This window comes from Lethenteron reissneri, chromosome 29 (assembly GCF_015708825.2).
Source record: "Lethenteron reissneri isolate LAM-NWPU_2019-01 chromosome 29, ASM1570882v1, whole genome shotgun sequence".
NCBI lineage: Eukaryota > Metazoa > Chordata > Hyperoartia > Petromyzontiformes > Petromyzontidae > Lethenteron > Lethenteron reissneri.
The window spans coordinates 9,611,396-9,629,059 of record NC_083807.1 but is presented as its reverse complement, the minus strand read 5'-3'; the positions used below and the strand labels follow the sequence as shown (position 1 = coordinate 9,629,059).

General features: G+C 42.3%; 1 protein-coding gene across 5 annotated transcripts in view; it reads right to left on the bottom strand.

The window, feature by feature from the left end:
* The window catches only part of LOC133349228 (collagen alpha-1(I) chain-like), a 177,583-nt gene extending 161,843 nt beyond the window's left edge, over nt 1–15,740 (bottom strand). For all 5 annotated transcript variants that reach the window (XM_061562546.1, XM_061562548.1, XM_061562549.1 and 2 more), the window contains exons 1-4: nt 15,603–15,740; nt 11,038–11,130; nt 4,795–5,388; nt 989–1,054 (exon numbers count right to left, since the gene is read on the bottom strand). In XM_061562546.1, coding sequence (XP_061418530.1) covers nt 989–1,054; nt 4,795–5,388; nt 11,038–11,119 — 742 coding nt within the window. In that variant the 5' untranslated portion in view covers nt 11,120–11,130; nt 15,603–15,740. The remainder of the gene's footprint in view (nt 1–988; nt 1,055–4,794; nt 5,389–11,037; nt 11,131–15,602) is intronic.
* Nucleotides 15,741–17,664: the final 1,924 nt, after the last annotated feature.

The following is a 17,664-nucleotide window of genomic DNA, read 5'->3' as shown; positions in this document are numbered from 1 at the left end:
AATCACGACTCTTTAAACGCAACACAAGCGCTCGTCCTCAGGTGAAAATGGCGTTTCTACATTTGTGACTTTACCGAAAGAACCAATGAGTAAGTGTTAAGAAATTCAAATACCAAAGCGACATCTATTGCAAGGCACTAAAATGGGTCCCAGAAATATAACTGCTCAACCCGAGCTATGAATGTGCCATTGTGCTATTCGTCTTTTGGCATCCTCTGGTCTAACACTGGTAGTGAGACAATGCCTTAAAGGAGGCTGTCTCTGGTGAAGGAGAATCCGTTTCAAAGACAATTCGTACATTATCAAAGCATATTTGTTTGAATGTTTTACCAAAAGCATGTGTGGGTATCTGTTTGGTGTCTATTTGTTGTTTGAACATCTTAACACATGTATTATTTTCAGAAAGGGTTAAAGCCTATTTTTTGTTCATACGTTGGTAGATCATGGATGAATGTTGGTCTGCACAAAGCATGAATGATCTCTTTAATAAAGGCAATGGATTCACCTACAGGTTTCACTATTTACGTGGCTTTTGATTTGTGCGATTTCGCTTCGGTGTGGCTTTCCTATTTCTACCCAAAAGTGTTTCTATGTAGTTTGAATTCCCTCATCGGTGACTATACGGTCAGACGTAGGACAACATTATGTGAACCGTGTGTGCCACTCGGCAGGCAGCTGCCTTCTCGTGCGGTTCTGCTTTGTGCGCAGGTTAGGAACACATCTGCTATCGCGTAGAGCGAGGGACACATGTACAATGATAATGCCACCCATTCTATAAAAACCGATTAGGTTGTAGTGAAGGAAACCAATCGGACGCATTAGATGAATTTGAGCCCCCACAAGCAGTTTCAAAGCAGAGTGCCAAGCAGTATAAAGTATTCTTCATTAAATAAAGTGTAGAAAAAAAACTAAAAATGTTTAGCAACACGTATGGGTATACATTTTTACCACATGCAAGCAGTTTCCATGCTGCCTGTATTATTCTCACCTGGAATGTCAATGCGCTTCCCTGAGCCTCTCTGTTTCTCGATCTGGTAACTTGGGCATACCACGTCTGGCAAGGGAAAAAAAACATAAATGGCTGTTAATGCACAATGATTCAAAAAGCAGCAACATAAATAAAATTCAACAGTTTATTGAACAATGCTAGAAAGGCGAAGCATTTATCACCAACGTGCACGTACAATGCGACCTAGGCAGATGAAAACATGAGCACATCACGCCTTCCAAAATGTTTAGTGTATCTGAAAAGACAAAGCTATGATATATACATGCACAGGAGACTGTTTATCCACACCAGGGGTGCTGCGCTTTTTCACACGTAATATCGCAGGGCAATCAAACCTACATTTCATATTCTTAGGTTTTTTTCGGTAAAGTCACGTAGGTAAAACATCAAAATTAATAAAAATAAAATAAAATAAAGATCACGACGTTTCGGAGGCAACACAAGTCTCCGTCATCAGGTGGGACCGTCACAGCCAGATTAGCTGCATCAAGTGAGGCAATGATGCAGCTAATCTGGCTGTGACGGTCCCACCTGATGACGGAGACTTGTGTTGCCTCCGAAACGTCGTGATCTTTATTTTGTTTTATTTTTTATTAATTTTGATGTTTTACCTACGTGACTTTACCGAAAAAACCTAAGAATATGAATCCTTGCAGTCACGAAAGCTTCAAATCTAGAACTACATTTCATATTCTGAGAAATTGTAAATTGCCAAATTAAGCGAAAACACCAAATTGTGTCAACCCAGTCACCAATAACTGATGACGGTTGACCCCGTAACATCTCGCCACGGTGGCGATATGTTAACTACCTCACCTAGTATACAGGAGTTAATGGGTTCGATCCAGACCCTGGCGTCTGTATATTTGGAGTTTGCACGTTCTCCCCGTGGTCGCATGGATTTTTTTTCCAGGTCTTCCGTTTTTTTCCCTCCCAATTTAGAAGAAAATTTCCACGTGATACGCCACTTCGTTGAGCTATAATTTGTGGCCAGGTCGCTTCTTAAAAAAAAGCTATGTAGCTCAGTGAGCCTTACTTGGTAAAATACAAACAGTTAAAATAGTAGCCAGTTAATCTTGCTACATTGGATTATCAAGTTTAACTATGGGTGGCTGCCCTGGTTCAAACCCAGGCTCCCAGTGGTTTGGGCTCAGCGCTTGGAGCCTGCGACTCACATCTCGGCACTTTTGATTTTAGACACAAAAAGTTATCGTTTCCGTTTTTATGCTGAAGACGTTTGTTTGTTTGTAATATGCCTAATTTAGAGTGGTACATTTGGTTTCAGAATACTCATTATCCACGTAAGCTCGAGATGTCACGAATGATTATCGCTTCACAAAGAATAAACTCTGTAGCATTGGAGCTGAGCAAAACAAGCCTGCATAAAATATAATGAAGAACATTATGCGTAAACGCTTTTGATTCCTGCAATGTTCTCCATTTAACATGGAACATTGTGACACGTGACATGGCGAGAATTTCCACTGGTTAAGCGTTTCACAAAAATGCTGTTTCAAACAACGGTCACCTCTAAATTGTTCGTGCAGCTTGTGGTTGGGAGTGTCACAATAATTGAAACAAGATTTAAGAATAAAATGAAACATGAGAGGAAGGCCTCACACCGAGTGTTGGACTGACACATTCTGCTGAGTTCACAAGGCATAACTGCCCCCTCTATTCCATCACACAAACATTTCATCATCTGCAAAGCCGACTCAATATATTATGCATTTAGTTCGTCTGCACTGGGAGTAACAATACCGTGCATTTGGATGTTACTGCATACATGATTTTACACACAAACGAGAGATGTGTTTTTTTATACATAAATGTTTGTAGGGGGAATATAAACAAGATGAAGATGTTTACACTATGAGACCTCCTTTACCAGTGGCAAAATATAGTAGTAGGTTTTTACCCTTTAAACTGGTACAAAAACTGACATCTTTATACAAGGCATCATGTTTGCAATAACCACAACACAAGTAGTCAAAATGCAAACAAAAAGAAACAACTCAGATAATGATAATGATGTGCACTGTCCTTGAAGTTGATTGGTCCACACCCGAGACAGTGCATATCATTATCATTATCAGAGTTGTTTCTTTTTGTTTGCATTTTGACTACTTGTGTTGTGGTTATTGCAAACATGATGCCTTGTATAAAGGTGTCAGTTTTTGTACCAGTTTAAAGGGTAAAAACCTACTACTATAAGATGAAGATGATTATATAATTGTTATATATTATTTATTTTCGTGTTAATGCTTAACAACTCAGGTTGAAATCGTTAATGCGTTAGCTCTATGCACCGATGTGCTCATCTATTCCCTGCAACATAATGATAACGCCAGTGAAAATTAAATGTGTAGTTTAAAGTTGTCTTGCTATATGGGACTTTGGTGCGTGCTTGCCTCACCGAAGTGTCATTTTGCGTGACATACACTCGTGACGTCGCACGTCACGTGCAGAGAGCGACATGAATTAATTATGCAACTGGGAAGGTAACGTATTATCACTAAACAAATACTATACTTCGGAAGACAAACACATGTTGGAAATACATCAGTACTGATCTAGAGCCTGTATATATATATCACTTTCACGTGCTTGGGAATTGACAGAGCTGTCACCATATGGAACACAATGCTTTCTTGCACACATGAGTGCTAAATAAATAAAAGTCTAACAGTGTATATACAAACGGTGACTGCAAGAGGAAAACATCATACATCCAGCAAACGTTGCATTGCATGATTGTATCATCATTGTTGGACAAAATCCGTACAAAGGGTTGTGATGGCCACCAGGTTAAAATAGCTGAGATTGTGGCATTTGTTTTTTTTTTCGCAGAAAGATGAAGAAGCAACTTCACGCCAATTTCATCCTTATTAGGATTCGTCAGTACAGGATGGTCACCATTCCCTCCTGTGGCCAGTTGTGACAGAGGGGCTCGAGTTCCCCACCCCGTCTCTCGAAATTGTGGAGTTTGGTTCGGCATGGCCTCAGTGAAATATCAACAAGAATGGTGTGTTTCACATTCTAAATATAACGTAACGTTCAGGGCCATCAGCCCATGGCTATTCCGAAACCAGTCTTTTTCCAACAGAATGTTTAAGCAGTCAAACTCCAATTATCATCACCATACCCAATATTGCTTGGCTTTTAAGAGTGAGCCAGTGTATATACATTTCGAATTGATGCATACGGTAGTGCATGTGGCTCCATTTCTAAAACTTCACCGTGCAACTGGTTATAAGCACGATGTGTATTATTTACATTGGACAATAACGAATTACATATATAAATACATAAATATCTAAATTAATATAGTATAAAGGCAAACATATTAATTGATACTAAATTCCATGCCATTGCCAAATACATTCTGGATGAAGGCCTCACCACACCGTGTGAGTCATGGGGCTATATGACAATACCTCAACACGCTGGTCATTGCAGGTTGATGAAGGGGACACTCAGGACTGGCTCAGATATCACTTGCCACTGATGTTAGCGGTGGCCAGGGATCAAACTCAGATAGCAAGGTTCATAGTGCAGTGTCTGAATGGCTGTGCCAAGGCTACATTACCGTATTACGAGATTGCTTTTTGTTTCAAAGATCTGACTAATTTAAATGAAATTTGCAATTAATGAATGAACGATGCACACTATAGCTGCACGTTTAACAAACCCATTCGAAAAACGCTGCATATAACTGAAATCTCACGTAAATGGATTGCCAAAGTAAAGTTTCTAAACTTGGCAAACTATCGCGCCAAACTCACTTTCACAGAGCTTCTGACGAAGGACGCTGGTGACCCTTTGCAGCGAACCGAAATCCTCCACGTGAAAGATGTGGCCGGCGTCGGGGTCGCTGGCCATCGCCTCCATCTCCTCCTTGAGCACGTCCCCGACGCCCACCACGAACACGCGCACGGCGGCGGCGACCGCGGCTTGTGCGCCTCGCGCCACCTCCGCCGCGGCGCCCCGGCTCTTGCCGCTCGTCACCAACACGGCCACGCGCTGAGGGCCACCCGAGCCCAGGACCCGGCCCCGCGAGAAGCTGTGCTTGGCAACGTACACGAGAGCCGCGCCGGCTCGAGCCGAGGCCGTCGCGCCAGGAATGACGGCGCCGCCCTGGTAGCGGACGTTGCGCACCGCCTTGCGGATGCCCTCTCGTCCAAAGGAGCTGCCAAGGCGGAACGCCGTGTGCGGAGCGTCGTCAAACCACACCAGCCCCACGCGCGTTTTGTTCTTGCCCGTCTCCAGCCCGCCGATGAAGTCGGAGACCCACAGACGCGCTTTGGAGAAGTTCTCGGGGCCAACATTGGGAGAACCGTCCAGGACAAACACCAGGTCGTAGTGGAGGTCTCTACATCCTACACGCAACGTAAAAATGGTGAAAGAAATTGAGCTTCAGTGCAGTTGTGTGTATACAACGATCGGCAATATCACATCTCCTGATGTGCTTTCGCGTTGTATCGCGTGTTGTTTGGCGTGATGTCTGACGTTTCGATCCACGTGCTGGGAGCATCTTCTTGGAAGTTTTTCTTCCAGCACGGGTTTATGTGGGGCAAACATTTAACGTCGTGTTGCACAATGTATGGTATGACTCAAAAGTCACATCAGAGAGCTACAGAAATATAACCTTGAACATCTAGGCAGTCGTAATATAATGTATTAAACACCAAGGCTTTCGAGTGAACAAAACATTAAGATTTGTCACGTGAATGTTTTGTTATTGGAATACACCTTACGAATTGACTGTGTCGGATAGAGGTGGCCTCAATGCAAATTTACATTCACGTATTCTAACTTTATGATTAATAATATTTGTTCAAATGGTATTTTTCTATGCTCAAGCAATGGGGAAGCATTCATCTCTGTTGGTGGCTCTAAGCAAGTAATGCAAATTCCATATTCCCATGGTGGGGGCATTTCCTTCATACGGCGACTGCAAATGTTTACTCACAAGGTGGTACTCACTTTTGAGAGCCTCGAGGGATACAGGGAAGATAACACGCTCCTTAAATCCCCGACTGTGATTTGAAATTACCGACTTACAATTGTGAGTATTGCAATCTAATCGCAGTGCCACCCAGACAGATATATTGATAACAATAATGATGTAAAATACTGAAATTACAATAAAAATTGCACTGATTTTCAAAGACAAATATCCCCCTTATAGCCTTAACAGACTGTCGGGGCAAGTGCTGTTAGCGAGCACCTATGAAGGCTGGAACGGTACACGAGGAGGTGGGTAGCCAGCACCACGCCCGACCAACTTTGTCTCCCTAGTGGCAATGTTTACACACAGCATCAGGTACTCATTTGAGGCTGAGTCGACCTAGGGGAGGTCCAGGACCGGTTCAGATAATCGTCACCGGTGTTGACCGAGACAGGAATCGAACCCAGGTCGCCACGTTCATAGCGCAGCGCGTTAACCGCTATACTACTGCTCCCACTGTTTTTCAAATCACACTCTCACAAGCATTGGTTATTTGTGCCTTTGTGAAAGCAAGATGATTTGGGTCCTCCCCCATTGACAGTCATGATGGGCATCTTGTGCTCACGCTGAGAAATGCCATGCTAATTGGACCAAACACAGTTTGATTCGGAGAGATAAAGGATGGGATGGGATTGTATTTAATTAATTTAATTGTCACGTTAAACTAGTTTAAGGTAGGATATTGTTTGGGGATGCATTGTCCATCAGAGGAGGGCCAAAGCTGATGACAAACTGAAACAAGCTCTCGATAACCATAACAACCTCAACAACTTAATCTTTGGTTTAAGAAGCACAAACTGCTTTGTGTTGTCGACTTTGACAAACTGCTTGCACTATATTTCTTTTCATACCCAGGAGGGTTCACCATAACAGCTGCCGTTTAGTCCCCCCCCCTTATCTGATGGAACTTAATTCCATGCCTGCAGCATTTATGGTCACAAAGACAAGAATGCAGCTTCCATGCTAATCAAGTCACAATCGTACTACTGTACGTACAAGCATTGCAATGGCACACGCGACTTACATTCATAGCCACTTTTCATACGCTGTAAAATTAATTTTACAGCGTAAAGGCGCAGCCTGCAATCGCATTAGAACTCCATTCGTGGCAGATGAGACCTCCACTACTCCACTACAGACGTCATGGAAGAGATGGGAGTAACTCACTCACTTTACTCCACCACACACCACCTGACGATTGGTGGACAGTGGCGGTGTGATGGGGATTTAATGCAACGTTTCCATTTGCTTTCATTTGCCGCACCGTGAGATCAAGATCGAGCCGCGGGCCTCTGGGTTGCAAGCCCGGTGCGCGCGAACCATGACACGACGGCGACATGCCAATGAAATGAACTTATAGGAAGGAATTCAAAACCCAGACCCGAGGCAGCTGCACTATTGCTAACGCCACCGGTCGAGCGTGGTGTTTAGTTGTACAATCCGCGGCAGTCAAGTGTGTTTAATAATCTTTAACTGAGATTACTGTGTATACGCACACGCGCAGTACATTTGATATCCACTGCTGGATGAAGGCCTGCCAACACCGAGTGAGTCATATGGGGTCATTTGACCATACTTCACCATGCGGTACATGTGAAGGTCGGGAGCAAAGATGTGGTAGCCTAGAAGTGAATTACAACAATGGGTGTTGCTAAATTGCCCTCTCTGGTGCCCACAACCTAGCCCTGTAGAAGCCGATAACACCCGTTTTTAAATCCTTTATATTAAGTTCGCTTGCTTGCTTGCGTGCTTGCTTGCTTGCTTACGACCATGCAAACCTTTCGGTCGTTTTTTAACCCACTTCCCGTGATCCAATCGAGCTGACATTTTGCACACAGACTCGTTGTGCGAGACAATTAATGTTCGTGAAAAAAAAATCCAAAATTTTACACTGTTTAGGGAAAACAAATTAAATATTTAATTACCAATTGTTTAATACTGCAGACAATCATCTGACCCATAGGTGGCAGCCATCTCAAGCCAGAGGACGAGAGGACTCTAGCCGCCACGCATATAAAGGATTTAGAGTGAAAAACTTTGTTTTTACGGGTTATACTTATTACAGATGGTGGTCACTAACCTCATAATCCTGGCGATACTCTGCTACGCTTATGAGATTTCCCGGTGAATTGATCTTAGGCTGCGCATATATTAAGGCGTAAGTAATGCATGTAGGTGATTTTCTGAATATTGGGATTTAAAATATAGCTATATTATATTATTTGGGTCTTTCGGTAAAGTCACGTAGAACAACAATATTAACAACAAAAACTACGACGTTTTGATTGCTTGTGTTGCGATCGAAACGTCGTAGTTTTCTGTCATTTTTTTTGTTCTATGTGACTTTATCGAAAGACCCAATGAATATGAATTCCTGGAGTCACGAAAGCTGCAAGTCAAGATTTCGCTATATTATTGTAGATGGGGCTAATACCTTTACTTTTAATACAACCATAAATATGTTCCAAATATGAATGCATTTTTGGAATAAGATTGAGATGGGACATTGCAATAAGCAATGCACATCAGGCAATATACATTTTTCGAATTTTTCATTATTGAGGAGGCCCGGTAGCTCAAGGGGTCAGAGCAGTGAGCTGTCACTGCTGAGATCCTGGGTTTGAATCTGGGCAGCCATCCATGATTAAGCTACATCCTCAATCCCATCATATTTTTCTAGTTTTCACTTCATTTGACACATTTCCATCAGTTCTGAGATTTTAAAGTATCAGTTTGATTGCTTATTGATGGGCATTTCTCTGCAGCAGGACATGTGAGGAGGTGCACAGACCATTCTTGTGGATAGAGATTATTTGGATTTCAGATGTAGTCCTGCGATATCTACTTCTGTGGACCCATTCTCTAATAAGAGGTAATGCACTGCTCTGCAAGAGCTATACTTTGTCCCATGACATGATGCCGTAAGCACAATTTAATAATTTGAAAAAAGACCAGAAAAAACCTTTCAATTATCGTAATACTTGACTAACTCCTGATACAACTGAATAGCATTTTAATTAATTTGACAAAGAGTAAAGGTACTGCTATAAACTGTGTATGTAATAGGGGTCTAACGATTTGCACCCATCACGATTGATCGAATTGTCATCAGTGAAGGTTGTAATTTGAAAAAAATATCTACTGAAATATTATTTTTGTTTTGGTTAATGTAGTGGCCTACAGTGGCTGGAAATGTCACCTGGACCCACTATGTGTAACACACTTGAAAAAACATCTTTAAAAACATCTTTAAAAACATCTTACACATTCAATGTAAGCTGAAGTATCAATGTGAATTGATTCATTGGTGCACCACTGAAGCTCTAGAAAATACACAATTGGATGCATTTTACAATGTATGAAATGTTCTGCAATGATTCTGTGTGACTCTGCCATAATGGGATTTATTTTTTAAATTAGTATGTGGCATTGTGCATGTTAATGCACATTTGTAGTACTCAGAATTTCGTGGAAATATATGGTGACACAAAGGAATCAATATATTGAGTGTTTCTGTCCCATTGTATAACAGTCCAATAATTGCATTCAATTGTTGTTTAACATGAGTGCTCTTGCAAATAATATCTGGAAACCCAGAAGCATTTGTTTAACAATGCTTCTGATAAGACTCAGAAGGTCAAAACCAGTACAGAGTGTGTTTGCAATATTGAGCTGAAAAGCCAGTAGGTTGATGGACGAAGAGAGTTGTGATTATATAGGCTATTAATTAAATCACGAGAGAAATATATGAATAAGCACGTACGCAAATATATACGAAAGTCGATTTGAGTTTTTTTTGCCTGCATTTGGGATGTTTTGCCAAATCCTCTTCAACAAGTATTATTGACTCACTCGCAGTGCTGTACTTGAAAATATCATATCTAAAATTTACACAATAACTCTTGTTGAACCATTCGTAATGAAATATAAATCTATTGTTTTATATTAGAAAGTTTAGTTACTTTTTAAAAGTAATTGTTAATGTTTGATTTTAATGGTAACAGCAGTGGGAATCAAACATTGCAATATATTGCATTTCAATTATTTCACGATAAGAAAACAACTTTAAAATGTTCCGTGTTATAGGCTATGCAGACCCACAGTGTGCGCACGCACACACAAACCGTTATACCACAATGATTAGTGCAATACACTTTAGATCCTAATGATCACACACCGGTGGTACAACAGCATCAGCACATTCGTCAATAGCACCGCCTTAAAAGGAAAAAAAACAGGCGACATTTTAGGCAATGGTCCTTTATCATAACATATTATTTATTTTTAAGGTCACTGTGTTATTTACAAATATGTTTGAGTTTGTTGTTGTTGGTGCTTGTGGACCATTGGAAATGCAGCATCACCAAATCAATTGTTTATTTTTAAAGACAACAGCTGCAATACCGTGTGCTATGAAAATGGGCCATTGCTTGAATTGTTACAAATATATATTTGTTTTCCTTTTAAGGGGGTGTAATAGGCAAATGAGTGTAGTAAGTTGTTAGAAAAAGTACAAAAATGTGTTTCAATATTCTTTTCTCAAACTGTATTGAATGCGATAAAATTGTTGTAAAATTGTATGAAATTGTAATAAAAAAAGCAATGCTTCTGGTTAACATACCTTAATGGTTTAATATTTTCCACTGGAACTTGTTCAGCACAGTGCGTTACACCAATTTTTTTCAAATAACACAAACTTTAACGCCGTTTGCAATCCACTACTGGATAAAGGTCTCCCAACGCTGTGTTGGTCTTGAGGATTGTTTGACTATACTTCACTACTCTGGTCAATGCGGGTTGGAAGTGAAGGATAGAGGTAGCCAAGGACTATTTTAGACATCACTCGCCACTGATATTAGCCATGGTGTGGAATCGAGCTCTTATAACCAGGTTGATAATGCAATGCACTTATCGCAGCACCACCACTGCACCACAGTCATATTTCCCCGTGCAATCATTGCAGCGTTATTGTCACGGTGTATTAGCAAGCACGCAGTCACACATCCGCACCCATTACCAGCTCTTTCAGCTTCCGTCCGTTCTTCTAGAGATGCAATACATATCCACAGCACAAGCCACACTCTGCGCAGGGCGATCATTTCTTACTGCCCTGCAAAACACGGAGGCACAGAGACAACCGGTTATGTCAACAAACGTGAACGATGCAATCAGCTTCAAGCACATGCAGAGGAGAGACATGGGTGTCGCCGTTGAAGTGGTAGTTTGATTCATCTACGGCAAGGTAGAGGAGCTTCTTGCGCTCTGAATTGTGTCCCTGGCGAAACACAGCGAGACAGTGGCTGCATTCATTTGCACCTGCACTCTTCCAAGAAAACATTAGCATTCCGCATTTCGGTAACTATGCGAACATGATTGTTTACAAAGTCTAAATTGAGTAAAAGTGTAAACCTCGTTCAGACGAGCAGGCGGTGGTGGTGTGCGTGAATCACCATCGGCACTTTCTGAGCCAATCGTGAACAATCCATGCAGTTGTGGGGGAGATCAATTCACAGGACAACCATTGTTGACCTCCCACAAAATAGTACCAATTTTATTGACCCCAAAACGACACTGAGTAAAGTTGACCGGGAACTGTGACTTGTTCTAACGTGTTTTCTAACTGCTGAGTCAAGCGTTTGACGACCATATAATGTAATATTTTTTAAAGCAATGACGTTGAGTACTTTGCAACTTTGCCGATCTATTTTTTTTATTTAGACCATAAGGAATTGTTTCATTGGACAGATGCTACGTCTGCTTCAGCTTGTTCATAGGTCTGCCCGTTTGGAATGTGTCCGGTAACCAGGGGCAGGAGTCTCGTAGCCCCAGCAGTGCCCTTGAGTGACGCTCATACCGAACACAGATCGAACACGGATCCAACACGGCCAACGGGGGACCGCGCATCATTAAATTAAAAGGCGAGATTGATTTTCGGCCCTCTGTCAATCCACTGCTGGATGAAGGCTTCCCCACGCCGGGGATTGTTTTCACCATACTTCACCATGCTGGTCATTGCTGCTCGTTGAAGGGGGACCCAGAATCAGTTCTAGATGTCATTCGCCACTGATGTCAGCCGTGACTGGAATATAAAATTCGAATCTACGGGTCTCACAGCAGAATGCACGAGCCAACGCACCACCTCCCCACCCCTCCCCCAGCGCATGAATTCTCCACCTATTAGTTGCTCCTCATTGGTGCTAGGGAACATCGGAGACGTAGACCAGTGCATGGAAAATAGCGTGTGCATGTGTGGTACAATCCTTAGGCTAGCCACCGCTGACTTCATCACGATTACAGCAAAGAGCAACCACCAAGGCAGTGAGCGTTGCACGCATGTTCATGGTTTCCGATCGTGAAGATGCCACATGCTGACCATATGAACCTTATGGCGGTACCCCAGGGGCTACCATAGTGCCCCAGCTCTCGCATAATGTCCTTGATGCAGTCATTTTTAGTCTGTTGATGAGTCGGCGATGCGGCAATCGACTCATCTCGACGAGCTGTTACACGATGCACGATTCAAAGTTTAATGTTTCGATAACGGATTTTTTTATGCTAATGTTTGGCGATTGGTACCCCAGTCGCGGAGTTAAGTAACACCGCTGGAAAAAATAGTGTCCCAGAAATGAAATATTTAATTGCCTCGGCCCATTTTCTATTATTTGCTACCCCGGGGTACCGCCATACGGATCATATGGTCGGGTCACTGGCACACACTGCACAGCTGTTCCACTGGATTTCCAGTGCCCGTGTATTGGACAGACGCACGTTATTGTTAGCATTCTCTCCCCGGATACACAGCACAAGGGCTGATACACTCTTAATGGTATAAGCTATTATTGTTATTGATTGAGGACGCTTTCACACATTGGTCGTATTTTAACTTATGAAACCTCATGTAACACGAGGGGCTATTTGCATTTGACTCTGCTGATAATATGGAAATGTTTCCGCCCCCCCGCCGCCCGCCCACCCCCACTTCTGCATAGCACTTCAGGATCTTTACGGCAGAGCTGCTCAGCCAATTTTAACCATACTTGGGCAAGGAGAACACTTGTGCAGTAATATAAAACTCTCTAACTTGCTGCTTCAAAAGCGACCATCTGGTTTTCAGTGCCGAGAAAAGGCATTTAAAGTTGCAAAACATCGCCAGGCGTGCAATGGGACAGTTGCTCGCCACTTTTAAGCTCATCTTAAAGTACTCCTCGTAGACGCATTGCAAACCGCCAGTACAAATAAGATGTAGGGCATCCCTGACATTAGATGAAATAAACAAGATTGTCTTACTGGCTGGCATTTCATAGGGATGCTGCACAAGCTGCTTTGACCATGTGTAGGGCCATGAGTCGTGACATAAGAGCTCCAATTATAAATAATCTTTTCAGATTCAGGGAAGAAGAAATAGGTCAAGAACTTAATTATACATCAATTAGATTCAAGTGTATAGTACAATCATTGCAATATCACATAATCCAGAAACATAAACTATACACATATTTGAATCACCATCCTCGAACTTTGCACATTTAAAATCTAAAAAAATTCCCACGAGAGAAATGCTATTTAGATTACACACTTTAGAGATGCATTGAGGCTTCCAAGTATATGCTTCGTGCACACACAAACAGGCATCTCCCTCCCTGGCTCCTTCCCTCCCTCCCTCAGTAGAAATATGGCAAGCTACGTTATGTTTTTTTTTTAAGTAGTTGCACTGTACAGTGGTTTTGCTGTTGTGGACATACCAACGGAAATATCACCATTCCCTGCTTTCTATATGAAATTATCTGGGGAGCTTTTATAAAGGGCAGTGTGAATAAAAAAAAGGACAGGTTGAAAGATCTTATTCAGGGTCGATGGATCCATACTCCCTCCATGATCAGTAAAATATGTACCACCTGGTGAGCCCCTGGCACAATAGTTGTCAACAACAATGGTTACTCAGCAATAAAAAAACAGCAATGCCCAGACTCACTATAAACATGGACATGTGTGTGTGTGCTTGTTCCTGTGGGGAACGGTGGCGCAATAGTTAGCATACTACGTTATGAACCATGCCACCCAAGTTCAATTCACGCCCTCGGCCAACATCAGAGATGAATATGTGAACCTGCCCTGGGCCTCCCGTAGGTCGACTCAGCCTTAAATGAGTACCTGATGCGGTGTGTAAAAAATCAGCACTGGGAGACAAAGGCGGCTGGGCATGGTGCTGGCCACCCACCCCCTCGTGTGCCACGTTGGCCTTCGTAAGTGCTCTCTAACAGCACTTGCCCCAACAGTCCTTTCAGGCTATATGGGGATATTTGTTTGTGTTGATGTACAATTTGCATAGTGGTTTTATGGTGTTCATGGATTGCCCTGTACTTAAATTTCAATGCCCCATGGTTCAATTCCAGGCCAGGTACATCACTGATAATTGGCATATCAACCTTCTCTGAGCTGGCCATAAATAAACGGAGCCTAAAATGAGTACCGACTGTGATGTATCAACATCAAGATTAAGGCAACAATGAACGACGATCAGCTGTGGTTGTAGCTCCAACGCAATTAATTTGCCAGAATTGCCTCAATAGGTGCTCGCTAACTCACTTGCCCCTATGGATACATTTAAACAACTCTCGAAGTATGCAAGGTGGTATGCTATTTAATTCCCTATACATTTGCAACGATTAAAGGACGTTAAAACACCGCGTCTGCACCCATGCTACTTAAAGTAAAACAGTGCAGTTCTGGAATAAGTACTTACACTTATTTCGCGAGAAATAAATACGCGGGGTATGAAGAAATAGCAAAGCATGCTGCTGACCTGGAAATCAGTTAAGGATGACCGCAAATGCTACATCAGTGCAGGGAAGTATCAATGTAACCAAATCGCTCCTAAAATCGGAGCAAGCACCATCATGCACGGTAGGAACAGACATAATCTCTTCTATCCCTGCTGGCCAAGTCGTTTTGCACGTTAATCACCACTGGTGGCACACTATTATACTTTCAAGCTGTTCGCTGTATGTCACTTACTGCTGGAGGATTATTGCGGTTTAAAAGTAATATATAAACAGATATAACGACGATAAAAAGTTTAAGAAAAACTTCTGAAGAATCCTCTAAAAATGATGCCACCCAAACACACAATGCGGCCGAATATATTTGCAGCTTTCTTTGTAGCTGATGCAAATCTCATGCAAATAAGATGACACCCGTGTCTCGCACACAATTGTCAACGCTGATTTTGGCGAGTGGAACACTCTTCCAGAAACAAAAAACAACTTTTTTTACAACTGATATGTAGGTTATCAGCAAATAACACATGTGCACGACATTATCACCACGACCACAGGGGAAAAAACAAAACTATTGTATAAAAAAAATCAGACAGTACAACAATATTTACCACATGATTTTGATAAACGTTTGCATGCAAGCTATGGACAATAATACAACAGCACGTAAAAATGGCATAAAGACACAAACTTTACTTACTCCTACCAGTTAACTTTTAAACTCCGAGTACAGCCATGATGCTGGAGATAATTTAATGATGTTTACGGTTTTACTGCTTTGCATTCCAAATCTACACACGCTTACCAGCGGAATGCACTTTCACCATCACACGCGGCCGTTTAGGGAGAGATCGTTTGCAATGCTACACAACGGCCCTGCTTTTCTCTTCTCTTCTGCTCTTGCTCTCACCCTCTCTCTTTCCCCTTCCTGTGAGTACTCCCCCCCCCCACCGCTCAGACACACACACAAAACCCCAAAGCAAAAGAAACTTTTTTTTGAGAAGTTGTGACGTTCGCCTACAGACACGCACACACACACCGATCCCCTCTCCGCCAATGAAAGGCAGCGCTTCAGGCATAAGTGCACACGAGAACAGACCCCTCGCCTCCTTTGCTCAACATCTGGACTTTGTCAGCAAAACGTTTGGCGAAACTTTCGTAAATTCATGACATGTGATTTACTCATGCTCACGTCTGCAGAGATGTTGTACAGTTTTTTTTTTATATCTGGTGCTTTCTGGGCATGGCTTATACAGGAGACATTTCACATTCTTTTATTCAATTGTTCTGAAGAGACAGTAGTCTTTAAGGAACAAACACTGGCACGTGTATTTATTTCACACTTATTTTAATTGTATTCTGTCATGAGACAAGTCTACCATTGGCTTCCCTTAAAAGAAAACATTCTGAAACTGGTTCAATTTGACCAATAATGGATTAAAAAACATGAAATACAATGTGATCAACAAAAACACAATGCAAAATGAAATTGTATAATACAGGTTTGTATCAATTTTGCAGCTTCCTGCTATAAATGTGTCACAGTACAAACAACTATCTGTTTTGCAAAGAAAAATATTAGCTTCTGATGCCCAGTGTTCAAAGCGTCCGTGTTATCAGGCATTAAAATACCAATGCAACAACCGCATGTGGTTGATGCCTATGCCCTGCTGGAGCCAGGTTTGTCTATTTGCACAACAAACAAACATGCACAGCTGCACGTGGAAAGGTTGGGATTTGAGACTTCACTTATAGGTCCAAGAGAGCCTGGGAAGCTTGTCGCAATTGGTGGTTGCTTTGTTGCTTGCACCTCCAAGGCTGTTTCTGTCAGTATCACGGGCTCCCAGATTGCCTTTTCATAGGCATGAGGCCCAAGATTGTGGCCCAGGTGTCTATTTTGGAATTTTATTTTTGTACGGTTAGCACACTGGACTTGCAATGGTTAGTATACTTGATTTGCAATGGTCACCAGACTGGACTTGCAATCCAGACATTGCCAGTTCGATTTCCCGGCATGGCAGTTGAAAAAAAATGGACACGTTTCTTGACCCCGCTACTTCTGCACGCTGGGCAGTACACATGGGTACAACATCCTTCCACCAGCAGTGGCATAAGCAAACCATTGGAGGGAGACACCCTGCACTCCTTCGTTGTGTGGCTGATCAGGAAAGGCAGTGACACCCGAGAAAAATGTGCCTGTTTACTGATCACAAGAATGCAGTTTTGACTGTTTTGCCTGTCTTGTTCATGTTATTGCGAGTGTTGATGAATGCCTGTAACCCACTTTGAAGGTGCTGTTGGTGGATCGCAGTACAGTATGCGGATATCACCGTGTGCATGACTCCCGAATCTGTTACAGGGCACAGGCTAGCCCACCAGATGGCAGTAAAGCAAATTGGTTTCTGATTGCTCGCCGGTGGTTTCTCAGGAACGGAAGAAGCTCTCAGCAGGTGCAGCGAATCGTCGGACATGTTGTCTAAAACGTCGGACATCACGTTGACCAATTTGACCGGACGACACACGGAAGATAGCTATACAGCGCAACTGCGAAACCCTGTGCACTGGTTTCTGATCAATATGTTGAGGTGTATTAGAGCGATCCTGCCATATGTATTGTCTCCAGGTGTTGTAGTTTGTTTATACGGACTAGACAACCCAATGCAGGACTTTTATGAAAAAGCCTCAACGCTCAATGAGAGTTGACTTTATGACAAAAAATGATTGTTATGTCAATGCTGCTTCCAGGCTTTGTTCGGCTGATCTGACACACAGAATTAACCACAATCTTGTAGTTTTAAAAAGAACCATTTTAATTTGCGAAGGATATTCGCGTTCAAACCCAACATCCGAGAGACATTATACATTAT